The sequence below is a fragment of the Oncorhynchus masou genome, unplaced genomic scaffold (genome assembly GCF_036934945.1).
Source record: "Oncorhynchus masou masou isolate Uvic2021 unplaced genomic scaffold, UVic_Omas_1.1 unplaced_scaffold_4235, whole genome shotgun sequence".
NCBI classification, from domain to species: domain Eukaryota; kingdom Metazoa; phylum Chordata; class Actinopteri; order Salmoniformes; family Salmonidae; genus Oncorhynchus; species Oncorhynchus masou.
In genome coordinates this window covers 11,633-23,876 of record NW_027010631.1, presented here as the reverse complement: position 1 = coordinate 23,876, position 12,244 = coordinate 11,633, and the positions used below count along the sequence as shown (strand labels likewise).

The 12,244-nt window shown below is 51.8% G+C and overlaps 1 protein-coding gene across 1 annotated transcript; it reads right to left on the bottom strand.

The window, feature by feature from the left end:
• Positions 1-3,727: 3,727 nt before the first annotated feature.
• Positions 3,728-10,178, bottom strand: LOC135534959 (large neutral amino acids transporter small subunit 4-like). Its single transcript, XM_064961734.1, has 4 exons — positions 10,017-10,178; positions 7,230-7,356; positions 4,701-4,774; positions 3,728-4,036 (listed from the first exon to the last, which is right to left on the bottom strand). Exons 1-4 carry the CDS (start codon positions 10,121-10,123, stop codon positions 3,751-3,753), a joined length of 594 nt encoding a protein of 197 aa, XP_064817806.1. The 5' UTR covers positions 10,124-10,178; the 3' UTR covers positions 3,728-3,750.
• Between the last annotated feature and the right edge of the window lie 2,066 nt (positions 10,179-12,244).

Sequence of the window (12,244 nt, the reverse complement as noted above, 5' to 3'; positions counted from 1 at the left end):
CTCTTTTAGACTAGTTGAGTATCTGGAGCATCAGCATTTGTGGGTTCGATTACAGGCTCAAAATGGCCTGAAACAAAGAACTTTCTTCTGTAACTCATCAGTCTATTCTTGTTCTGAGAAAAGAAAGCTATTCCAAGCTAGAAATTGCCAAAAAACATAAGATCTCGTACAATGTTGTGTACTATTCCCTTCACAGAACAGCGCAAATTGGCCTTAGCCAGAATAGAAAGAGGAGTGGGAGGCCCCGGTTGCCACATCTGCTCCTGCTACGCCCTCTGGTTTTCATCAGGTTACTGTGTAACAATAAATATTTTGGTTAATTCATCCCTGTTTCCTCATCTGCTCTTAGGTTCCACCGTGTCGCTCAGCTTAACACCGGTGCATAACTGAGCAAGACAAGTACATTAGTGTCTAGTTTGAGAAACAGACACCTCACAAGTCCACAACTGACAGGTTCATTAAATAGAGTTCCTCTGTCCAGTGTCTGTGTTCTTTTGCACATCTTAATATATTATTTTTATTGGTCATTCTGAGATAAGGCTTTTCTTGCAACTCTGCCTAGAAGGCCAGCATCATGGAATCGAACCCACAAATGCTGATGCTCCAGATACTCAACTAGTCTAAAGAAGGCCAGTTTTATTGCTTCTTTAATCATGACATGATTGAAAAAGTGTTTTCAAATAATCAATTAGCCTTTTAAAATGATAAACTTGGATTGGCAAGCAGAACTGGAACACAGGAGTGATGGTTGCTGATAATGGGCCTATGTAGATATTCCATAAGAAATCAGCCATTTCCAGCTACAATAGTCATTTACGACATTAACAATGTCTACACTGTATTTGATACATTTTGTTATTTTATTGGACAAAAAAACAAGGACATTTCTACGTGACACCAAACTTTTGAACGGTAGTGTTCATGTATTTCCTATGTTTTCTTAGGAAAGTCTAATTCGTAACCAGGATCAGGTCACATTGAAGAGATGAATCACCATAACATGATGTAGAAACATAACATCACAAACACCTGAGGGGATATTCAGTAGACAGCTTTACAGGGCCTAGAGATCAAGAACTAGAGGTCAAGGGGTTAGAGGTCAAGGGGCTAGAGGTCAGAGGCTAGAGGTCAGGTACTAGAGGTCAGGAACTAGAGGTCAGGAACTAGAGGTCAGGGGCTAAGAGGTCAGGGGCTAAGAGGTCAGGGGCTAAGAGGTCAGGGGCTAAGAGGTCAGGGACCAGAGGTCAGGGGTTTAAAGTGCTAAATTCCTCTCCCTGTACTCCAGACAGATACCATCATTCTAAACAATTATAAATCATCAGTCATCAATTATTTACCATGTATCAATACAACTATCAGTTCCACCACCTTTATGTCTGTCAACAACTGCGTGACTATCATTTACAGCAACATCCACACATATATATATATATATATATACACACACACACACACACACACACACACACACACACACACACACACACACACACACACACACACACACACACACACACACATACATACATACATACATACATGTTTACAACAACACCCACACATAATATATATATATATATGTTTACAACAACACCCACACATAAATATATATCTATATGTTTACAACAACACCCACACATAAATATATATCTATATGTTTACAACAACACCCACACATAATATATATCTATATGTTTACAACAACACCCACACATAATATATATCTATATGTTTACAATAACACCCACACATAAATATATATATATCTATATGTTTACAACAACACCCACACATAAATATATATCTATATGTTTACAACAACACCCACACATAAATATATATCTATATGTTTACAACAACACCCACACATAAATATATATCTATATGTTTACAACAACACCCACACATAAATATATATCTATATGTTTACAACAACACCCACACATAAATATATATCTATATGTTTACAACAACACCCACACATAAATATATATCTATATGTTTACAACAACACCCACACATAAATATATATCTATATGTTTACATCAACACCCACAGATAAATATATATCTATATGTTTACAACAACACCCACACATAAATATATATCTGCAATATGACCAGACAGCAGTATAAAAGTGGGATGACAGAACAGAAGAGACTTGGCTGTTCAACAATCAGATGGCATCCTATTCCCTATGTACTGTAGTGCACTACTTTAGACCAGATGGCATCCTATTCCCTATGTACTGTAGTGCACTACTTTAGACCAGATGGCATCCTATTCCCTATGTACTGTAGTGCACTACTTTAGACCAGATGGCACCAAATGATGCCATTTGGCACTTTCCCCAAGGTACAGATCTAGGATCAGTTTCCCCAAGGTACAACTCTAGGATCAGTTTCCCCAAGGTACAGATCTTGGATCAGTTTCCTCTAGGTACAGATCTTGGATCAGTTTCCTCTAGGTACAGATCTAGGGCCTCTCCTCCCTCTCCTCCCCTACCTCTCCTCCCTCTCTCCTCCCCCTCTCCTCCCACTACCTCGCCTCCCCCTACCTCGCCTCCCTCTCTCCTCCCCCTACCTCTCCTCCCCCTACCTCTCCTCCCCCTACCTCTCCCTCAGTTCCTCCTCTCCCCTCCCCTCCCTCTCCAGATCTCTCCCCCTCTCTCTCTCCTCTCCCCTACCTCTGGATCTACCTCCTCCTCACCCTCTCACCCTTCCCCTCCCCTCCCCCTACCTCTCCTCACCCTCTCTCCTCCCTCTCCCCCTACCTCTCCTCACCCTCTCTCCTCACCCCTCTCCCCTCCCCCCTACCTTCCTCCCCCTCTCCTCCCTCTCCTCCCTCTCCTCCCCCTACATCTCCCTCACCCCTCCCTCCTCCTCCCCTCCCCCTACTCTCCTCACCCTCTCTCCTCCCTCTCCTCCCCTCTCCCTCCCCCCTACCTCTCCCTCCTCCCCCTCCCTCCCCCCTCCTCCTCCCCCTCCTCCCCTCTCTCTCTCCCTCTCTCCCCCCCTCTCTCCTCCCCCTCTGCTCTCTCCTCCCCCCTCCTCTCCCCCTCCCCCTCTATCCTCCCTCTCCTCCCCCTCTCTCCCTCCCCTCTCCTCCCTCCCCTCCCTCCCTCTCTCTCCCTCCCTCTCTCCCTCCTCCTCCTCCCTCCCTCCTCTCTCCCTCTCCTCCCCCTCTCCTCCCCCCCCTCTCTCCTCCCCCCCCTCTCTCCCCTCCCCTCTATCCTCCCCCCTCCCCTCCCCCTCTCTCCTCCCTCCCCTCCCCTCTCTCCCTCCCTCCTCCCTCCCCCCTCCCCTCCCTCCTCCCCCTCTCCTCCCCCTCTCCTCTCTCCTCCCTCTCCTCCCCCTCTCTCTCCCCCCTCCCTCTCTCCCTCTCCCCCTCTCTCTCCCCCTCCCCCTCTCTCCTCCCTCTCTCCTCCCTCTCTCCTCCCCTCTCCTCCCCCTCTCCTCCCTCCCCCCCTCCCCCTCTCTCCCTCCCTCTCTCCTCCCTCTCCTCCTCCCTCTCCTCCCTCTCCCCCTCCCCCTCTCTCCCCCCCTCTCTCCCTCCCTCTCCTCCCTCTCTCCTCCCCCTCCCCTCCCCCCTCTATCCTCCCCCCTCCTCCCCCTCTCTCCTCCCTCTCCTCCCCTCCTCCTCCCTCTCCTCCCCCCTCCTCCTCCCCTCTCTCCTCCCCTCTCCTCCCCTCTCCTCCCTCTCTCCCCCTCCTCCTCCCTCTCCTCCCTCTCTCCTCCCTCTCTCCTCCCTCTAGAGGAGGCCTTCAGGTTTGCCAGACCCGTGGATCTTGAGGTATATCTTGGAGTCCTGGTCTCTGTCCTGTATCTGGCGGTGCAGTGTGCGTCTGAAACACACCAGGTACAGAGGCAGCAGGAAGCCCAGCATACTGACCCCCAACAGGCCTACATTCACCCAGAGTGGGTCTCCCTTCAGAGGGCCCATCATGGCCATGAAGAGCGGCTGCTGGAACAGAGCAAACAGAGCAGACACCAGAGACTGCATCCCCGTCAGACTGCCAAACTGAGACGACGGGTACCTAGAGATACAGAAAACACACATCAATATACACACACACTGTGTGACATTATAGAAGTACTCACACAGCAGCATAGAGACCTCCGGTAGCAGAGTGGATTATAGAAGTACTCACACAGCAGCATAGAGACCTCCGGTAGCAGAGTGGATTATAGAAGTACTCACACAGCAGCATAGAGACCTCCGATAGCAGAGTGGATTATAGAAGTACTCACACAGCAGCATAGAGACCTCCGATAGCAGAGTGGATTATAGAAGTACTCACACAGCAGCATAGAGACCTCCGATAGCAGAGTGGATTATAGAAGTACTCACACAGCAGCATAGAGACCTCCGGTAGCAGAGTGGATTATAGAAGTACTCACACAGCAGCATAGAGACCTCCGGTAGCAAAGTGGATTATAGAAGTACTCACACAGCAGCATAGAGACCTCCGATAGCAGAGTGGATTATAGAAGTACTCACACAGCAGCATAGAGACCTCCCGTAGCAGAGTGGATTATAGAAGTACTCACACAGCAGCATAGAGACCTCCCGTAGCAGAGTGGATTATAGAAGTACTCACACAGCAGCATAGAGACCTCCCGTAGCAGAGTGGATTATAGAAGTACTCACACAGCAGCATAGAGACCTCCGGTAGCAGAGTGGATTATAGAAGTACTCACACAGCAGCATAGAGACCTCCCGTAGCAGAGTGGATGAACCCTCTCACAACAGTGTGGAGGACAAATGACAAGATCTGAGGAGAGAAGGAATAAATCAGATGACAGTCAGTCTGGTACCCAAAATGGATACAGGGGTGTCGAGGGAGTAGGGGCTAGGGTGTAGGGGCTAGGGTGTAGGGGCTAGGGTGTATGGGATAGGGTGTACGGGATAGGGAGTAGGGGCTAGGGTGTATGGGATAGGGTGTACGGGATAGGGAGTAGGGGCTAGGGTGTAGGGGCTAGGGAGTACGGGCAAGGGTGTAGGGGCTAGGGTGTAGGGGCTAGGGTGTAGGGGCTAGGGTGTAGCGGCTACGGTATAGGGTGTAGGGGCTAGGGTATAGGGTGTAGGGGCTAGGGTGTAACGGCTACGGTGTAGGGGCTAGGGGATAGCGGCTATGGTGTAGGGGCTAGGGTATAGCAGCTATGGTGTAGGGGCTAGGGTATAGGGGCTAGGGTGTAGGGGCTAGGGTGTAGGGCTAGGGTGTAGGGGCTAGGGTGTAACAGCTACGGTATAGGGGCTAGGCTGTAGGGGCTAGGCTGTAGGGGATAGGCTGTAGGGGATAGGCTGTAGGGGCTAGGGTGTAGGGGCTAGGGTGTAGGGGCTACGGTGTAGGGGCTAGGGTATAGGGTGTAGGGGCTCGGGTGTAGGGGCTCGGGTGTAGGGGCTCGGGTGTAGGGGCTCGGGTGTAGGGGCTCGGGTGTAGGGGCTCGGGTGTAGGGGCTCGGGTGTAGGGGCTCGGGTGTAGGGGCTCGGGTGTAGGGGCTCGGGTGTAGGGGCTCGGGTGTAGGGCCCGGGTGTAGGGCTCGGGTGTAGGGGCTAGGGTGTAGAGGCTAGGGTGTAGAGGCTAGGGTATAGGGACTAGGGTATAGGACAGGGCTCTCCCACCCTGTTCCTGGAGAGCTACCCTCCTGTCAGTGGAGGCTGCTGAGGGGAGGACGGCTCATAATAATGGCTGGAAAGGAGCGAATGGAATGGTATTAAACACATGGAAACCATAGAAACCATCATGTATTTGACACCCATCCACTTATTTTGCTCCAGCCAATGCCGCTAAGCCCGTCCTCCCCAATTAGGGAGTCATCAACCTCATGTGCCTCCTGTAGGTTTTCACTCCGACCCTAGATGTAACTAACCTTCAGCTTATCAACCAGTTAGTTATTATAATCAGGTATGCTAGGGTTGGAATGAAAACCTACAGGAGGGTCTCTCTCCAGGAACAGGGTTGGAATGAAAACCTACAGGAGGGTTTCTCTCCAGGAACAGGGTTGGAGTTAAAATCCTACAGGAGGGTAGATCTCCAGGAACAGGGTTGGAATGAGAACCTACAGGAGAGTAGATCTCCAGGAACAGGGTTGGAGTTAAAACCTACAGGAGGGTAGATCTCCAGGAACAGGGTTGGAGTTAAAACCTACAGGAGGGTCTCTCTCCTGGAACAGGGTTAGAGTTAAAACCTACAGGAGGGTCTCTCTCCTGGAACAGGGTTAGAGTTAAAACCTACAGGAGGGTCTCTCTCCAGGAACAGGGTTGGAGTTAAAACCTACAGGAGAGTAGATCTCCAGGAACAGGGCTGGAGTTAAAACCTACAGGAGGGTCTCTCTCCAGGAACAGGGTTGGAGTTAAAACCTACAGGATGGTATCTCTCCAGGAACAGGGTTGGAGTTAAAACCTACAGGAGAGTAGATCTCCAGGAACAGGGTTGGAGTTAAAACCTACAGGAGGGTCTCTCTCCTGGAACAGGGTTGGAGTTAAAACCTACAGGATGGTATCTCTCCAGGAACAGGGTTGGAGTTAAAACCTACAGGAGAGTAGATCTCCAGGAACAGGGTTGGAGTTAAAACCTACAGGAGAGTCTCTCTCCAGGAACAGGGTTGGAGTTAAAACCTACAGGAGGGTAGATCTCCAGGAACAGGGTTGGAATGAAAACCTACAGGAGGGTTTCTCTCCAGGAACAGGGTTGGAATGAAAACCTACAGGAGTGTCTCTCTCCAGGAACAGGGTTGGAATGAAAACCTACAGGAGGGTTTCTCTCCAGGAACAGGGTTGGAGTTAAAACCTACAGGAGGGTCTCTCTCCAGGAACAGGGTTGGAGTTAAAACCTACAGGAGAGTAGATCTCCAGGAACAGGGTTGGAGTTAAAACCTACAGGAGAGTAGATCTCCAGGAACAGGGTTGGAGTTAAAACCTACAGGAGAGTAGATCTCCAGGAACAGGGTTGGAGTTAAAACCTACAGGAGAGTAGATCTCCAGGAACAGGGTTGGAGAGCCCTGGGATGTATTGTCTCGAAGCTGATACTGCCCACTCCAGGGAGAACAGGCCATGTCTAGCTGTAGTTCTACTGTAAAGCCTATAGGGGGAGACAGAGCACTGCTCTCTTCTCATTCCCATATCAGCTGTCACTGACACTGGTCCTGGAAAACTGCTGCTCATTGGCCAAAAGGTGGTGAGGAGGCGGGGCGTAGTTTGAGTGACAGTTGGACGGAGCACTCACCTGCAGAGGGAGGTTGGGCACCAGGCAGGTGATGCCAAATCCCACCAATAGGACGTTGGTCAGGATGAATGCTCGCATGGCATTGGTCACCTTCTGGATCTGTCTGTCTCTACGCTTGGGCTGATCCCTGGGGGGGAGGGAGGGGATATGAGAGGGGACATAAGAGTGGAGGTGGAGGGGATGAGAGGGGACATAAGAGTGGAGGTGGAGGGGATGAGAGGGGACATAAGAGTGGAGGTGGAGGGGATGAGAGGGGACATAAGAGTGGAGGTGGAGGGGATGAGAGGGGACATAAGAGTGGAGGGGATGAGAGGGGACATAAGAGTGGAGGTGGAGGGGATGAGAGGGGACATAAGAGTGGAGGGGATGAGAGGGGACATAAGAGTGGTGGTGGAGGGGATGAGAGGGGACATAAGAGTGGAGGTGGAGGGGATGAGAGGGGACATAAGAGTGGAGGGGATGAGAGGGGACATAAGAGTGGTGGTGGAGGGGATGAGAGGGGACATAAGAGTGGAGGTGGAGGGGATGAGAGGGGACATAAGAGTGGGAGGTGGAGGGGATGAGAGGGGACATAAGAGTGGAGGGGATGAGAGGGGACATAAGAGTGGAGGTGGAGGGGATGAGAGGGGACATAAGAGTGGAGGGGATGAGAGGGGACATAAGAGTGGAGGTGGAGGGGATGAGAGGGGACATAAGAGTGGAGGGGATGAGAGGGGACATAAGAGTGGAGGTGGAGGGGATGAGAGGGGACATAAGAGTGGAGGTGGAGGGGATGAGAAGGGACATAAGAGTGGAGGTGGAGGGGATGAGAGGGGACATAAGAGTGGAGGGGATGAGAGGGGACATAAGAGTGGAGGTGGAGGGGATGAGAGGGGACATAAGAGTGGAGGGGATGAGAGGGGACATAAGAGTGGTGGTGGAGGGGATGAGAGGGGACATAAGAGTGGAGGTGGAGGGGATGAGAGGGGACATAAGAGTGGAGGGGATGAGAGGGGACATAAGAGTGGTGGTGGAGGGGATGAGAGGGGACATAAGAGTGGAGGTGGAGGGGATGAGAGGGGACATAAGAGTGGTGGTGGAGGGGATGAGAGGGGACATAAGAGTGGAGGTGGAGGGGATGAGAGGGGACATAAGAGTGGAGGTGGAGGGGATGAGAGGGGACATAAGAGTGGAGGGGATGAGAGGGGACATAAGAGTGGAGGTGGAGGGGATGAGAGGGGACATAAGAGTGGAGGGGATGAGAGGGGACATAAGAGTGGAGGTGGAGGGGATGAGAGGGGACATAAGAGTGGAGGGGATGAGAGGGGACATAAGAGTGGAGGTGGAGGGGATGAGAGGGGACATAAGAGTGGAGGTGGAGGGGATGAGAAGGGACATAAGAGTGGAGGTGGAGGGGATGAGAGGGGACATAAGAGTGGAGGTGGAGGGGATGAGAGGGGACATAAGAGTGGAGGTGGAGGGGATGAGAGGGGAAACTAGAGGAAGTCAGAACCTATTCCCAACATTTAGCAGATCTCTTATCCAGAACAACTTCCATCAGTACATTCATCTCCAGATAGCTAGGTGGACCAGTCATAGTCAGTACATTCATCTCCAGATAGCTAGGTGGACCAGTCATAGTCAGTACATTCATCTACAGATAGATAGGTGGACCAGTCATAGTCAGTACATTCATCTCCAGATAGCTAGGGTGGACCAGTCATAGTCAGTACATTCATCTCCAGATAGCTAGGTGGACCAGTCATAGTCAGTACATTCATCTCCAGATAGCTAGGTGGACCAGTCATAGTCAGTACATTCATCTCCAGATAGCTAGGTGGACCAGTCATAGTCAGTACATTCATCTGCAGATAGCTAGGTGGACCAGTCATAGTCAGTACATTCATCTTCAGATAGCTAGGTGGACCAGTCATAGTCAGTACATTCGTCTCCAGATAGCTAGGTGGACCAGTCATAGTCAGTACATTCATCTGCAGATAGCTTGGTGGACCAGTCATAGTCAGTACATTTTACTTAAACAAAGTAGTTATCAGCAAAGTCTGTGCAAATCAACCCTTAACCCCGAAGCACATAACCCCTAGGAACTAACCCCTAGCCCCTAGGAACTAACCCCTAGCCTCTAGGAACTAACCCCCAGCCTCTAGGAACTAACCCCCAGCCTCTAGGAACTAACCCCTTGCCTCTAGGAACTAACCCCTTGCCTCTAGGAACTAACCCATAGGAACTAACCCCTAGCCACTAGGAACTAACCCATAGGAACTAACCACTAGGAACTAACCCCTAGCCCCTAGGAACTATCCTCTAGGAACTAGCCCCTAGCCTCTAGGAACTAACCACTAGACTCTAGGAACTAACCCATAGGAACTAACCCCTAGGAACTAGCCTCTATGAACTAACCCCTAGCCCCTAGGAACTAAACCCGAGCCCCTAGGAACTAACCCCTAGGAACTAACCCCTAGGAACTAACCCATAGGAACTAACCCCTAGGAACTAAACCCGAGCCCCTAGGAACTAACCCCTAGGAACTAACCCATAGGAACTAACCCCTAGGAACTAGCCTCTAGGAACTAACCCCTAGCCCCTAACCCCTAGGAACTAACCCGTAACCATAGAAGGTAAGGGCGACTTGCTAGTGACTTGACTTGGCTAGGGTGTAGAGGCTTGAGTAGAGGGGCCAGGAGTTAGGGTTTATTTGCTAGGGGCTAGCCGTAGGGAGGTAGGGGCTCAGGGCTACGGACTAGTGTGTAGGGGTGTAGGGGTTAGGGTATAGATGACATAGTGTCTTACTTGCTGGCTGGTTCCTTCTCCTCCTCTCCATCTTCACAGTCCTTCAACTTCCAGTCCATAATTTGACCAATTACTGGAGTCGTCATCAGACACAGTAGCTGCAGCATGCCGAAGATAGAGGAGTACAGACTGACTGTATAGGGAGGAGGGGAGGGGAGGAGGGAGGGAGGAGGGAAGGGGTGGAGGAGGGTTAGAGAGGGAGGAGGGGGAGGGAAGGATGGAGCAGGGGAGATGGGAGGGATGGAGGAGGAGAGATGGGAGGTGTGGAGGAGGGAGGGAGGTGGGAGGGAAGGGAGAAGGAGCGAGGGAGGAGGGAAGGGGTGGAGGAGGGAGGGAGGAGGGAAGGGGGTGGAGGAGGAGGGAAAGGGTGGAGGAGGAGGGAAAGGGTGGAGGAGGTGGGAGGAGGGAAGGGGTGGAGGAGGGAGGAAATGAGGGAGGAGGGGGAAGGAGGGAGGAGGGAAGGGGTGGAGGAGGAGGGAGGAGGGAAGGGGTGGAGGAGGAGGGAGGAGGGAAGTTGTGGGGAGTACAGAAGAATAAGCAGAGAGAGTTATTAGACAGTGTAATAAATAACTAGTCCATGTTAATAATACACAGCCGTTGTTTAATATTCAGTTAGCTAGATTGGGTTAGCTCAGAGCAGGGACAGTCTAAGGACTGGACTGGGTTAGCTCAGAGCAGGGACAGTCTAAGGACTGGACTGGGTTAGCTCAGAGCAGGGACAGTCTAAGGACTGGACTGGGTTAGCTCAGAGCAGGGACAGTCCACGGACTGGACTGGGTTAGCTCAGAGCAGGGACAGTCTAAGGACTGGACTGGGTTAGCTCAGAGCAGGGACAGTCTAAGGACTGGACTGGGTTAGCTCAGAGCAGGGACAGTCCAAGGACTGGACTGGGTTAGCTCAGAGCAGGGACAGTCCAAGGACTGGACTGGGTTAGCTCAGAGCAGGGACAGTCTAAGGACTGGACTGGGTTAGCTCGGAGCAGGGACAGTCCAAGGACTGGACTGGGTTAACTCAGAGCAGGGACAGTCCAAGGACTGGACTGGGTTAGCTCTGGAGCAGGGACAGTCTAAGGACTGGACTGGGTTAGCTCAGAGCAGGGACAGTCCAAGGACTGACTGGGTTAGCTCAGAGCAGGGACAGTCCAAGGACTGGACTGGGTTAGCTCAGAGCAGGGACAGTCTAAGGACTGGACTGGGTTAGCTCAGAGCAGGGACAGTCCAAGGACTGGACTGGGTTAGCTCAGAGCAGGGACAGTCCAAGGACTGGACTGGGTTAGCTCAGAGCAGGGACAGTCCACGGACTGGACTGGGTTAGCTCAGAGCAGGGACAGTCCAAGGACTGGACTGGGTTAGCTCAGAGCAGGGACAGTCCAAGGACTGGACTGGGTTAGCTCAGAGCTGGGACAGTCCACGGACTGGACTGGGTTAGCTCAGAGCAGGGACAGTCCAAGGACTGGACTGGGTTAGCCTCGGAGCAGGGACAGTCTAAGGACTGGACTGGGTTAGCTCAGAGCAGGGACAGTCCAAGGACTGACTGGGTTAGCTCAGAGCAGGGACAGTCCAAGGACTGGACTGGGTTAGCTCAGAGCAGGGACAGTCCACGGACTGGACTGGGTTAGCTCAGAGCAGGGACAGTCCAAGGACTGACTGGGTTAGCTCAGAGCAGGGACAGTCCAAGGACTGGACTGGGTTAGCTCAGAGTAGGGACAGTCCAAGGACTGGACTGGGTTAGCTCAGAGTAGGGACAGTCCAAGGACTGGACTGGGTTAGCTCAGAGCAGGGACAGTCCAAGGACTGGACTGGGTTAGCTCAGAGCAGGGACAGTCCAAGGACTGGACTGGGTTAGCTCAGAGCAGGGACAGTCTAAGGACTGGACTGGGTTAGCTCAGAGCAGGGACAGTCCACGGACTGGACTGGGTTAGCTCAGAGCAGGGACAGTCTAAGGACTGGACTGGGTTAGCTCAGAGCAGGGACAGTCTAAGGACTGGACTGGGTTAGCTCAGAGCAGGGACAGTCTAAGGACTGGACTGGGTTAGCTCAGAGCAGGGACAGTCTAAGGACTGGACTGGGTTAGCTCAGAGCAGGGACAGTCTAAGGACTGGACTGGGTTAGCTCAGAGCAGGCACAGTCCAAGGATTGTGCAAATTCCTTACTGGATGTAAAGCATTTGGCCTTGAATTTGAATGCAAACTGTGTTTTAAACCAATCAAATAATTTAAACTCGATACA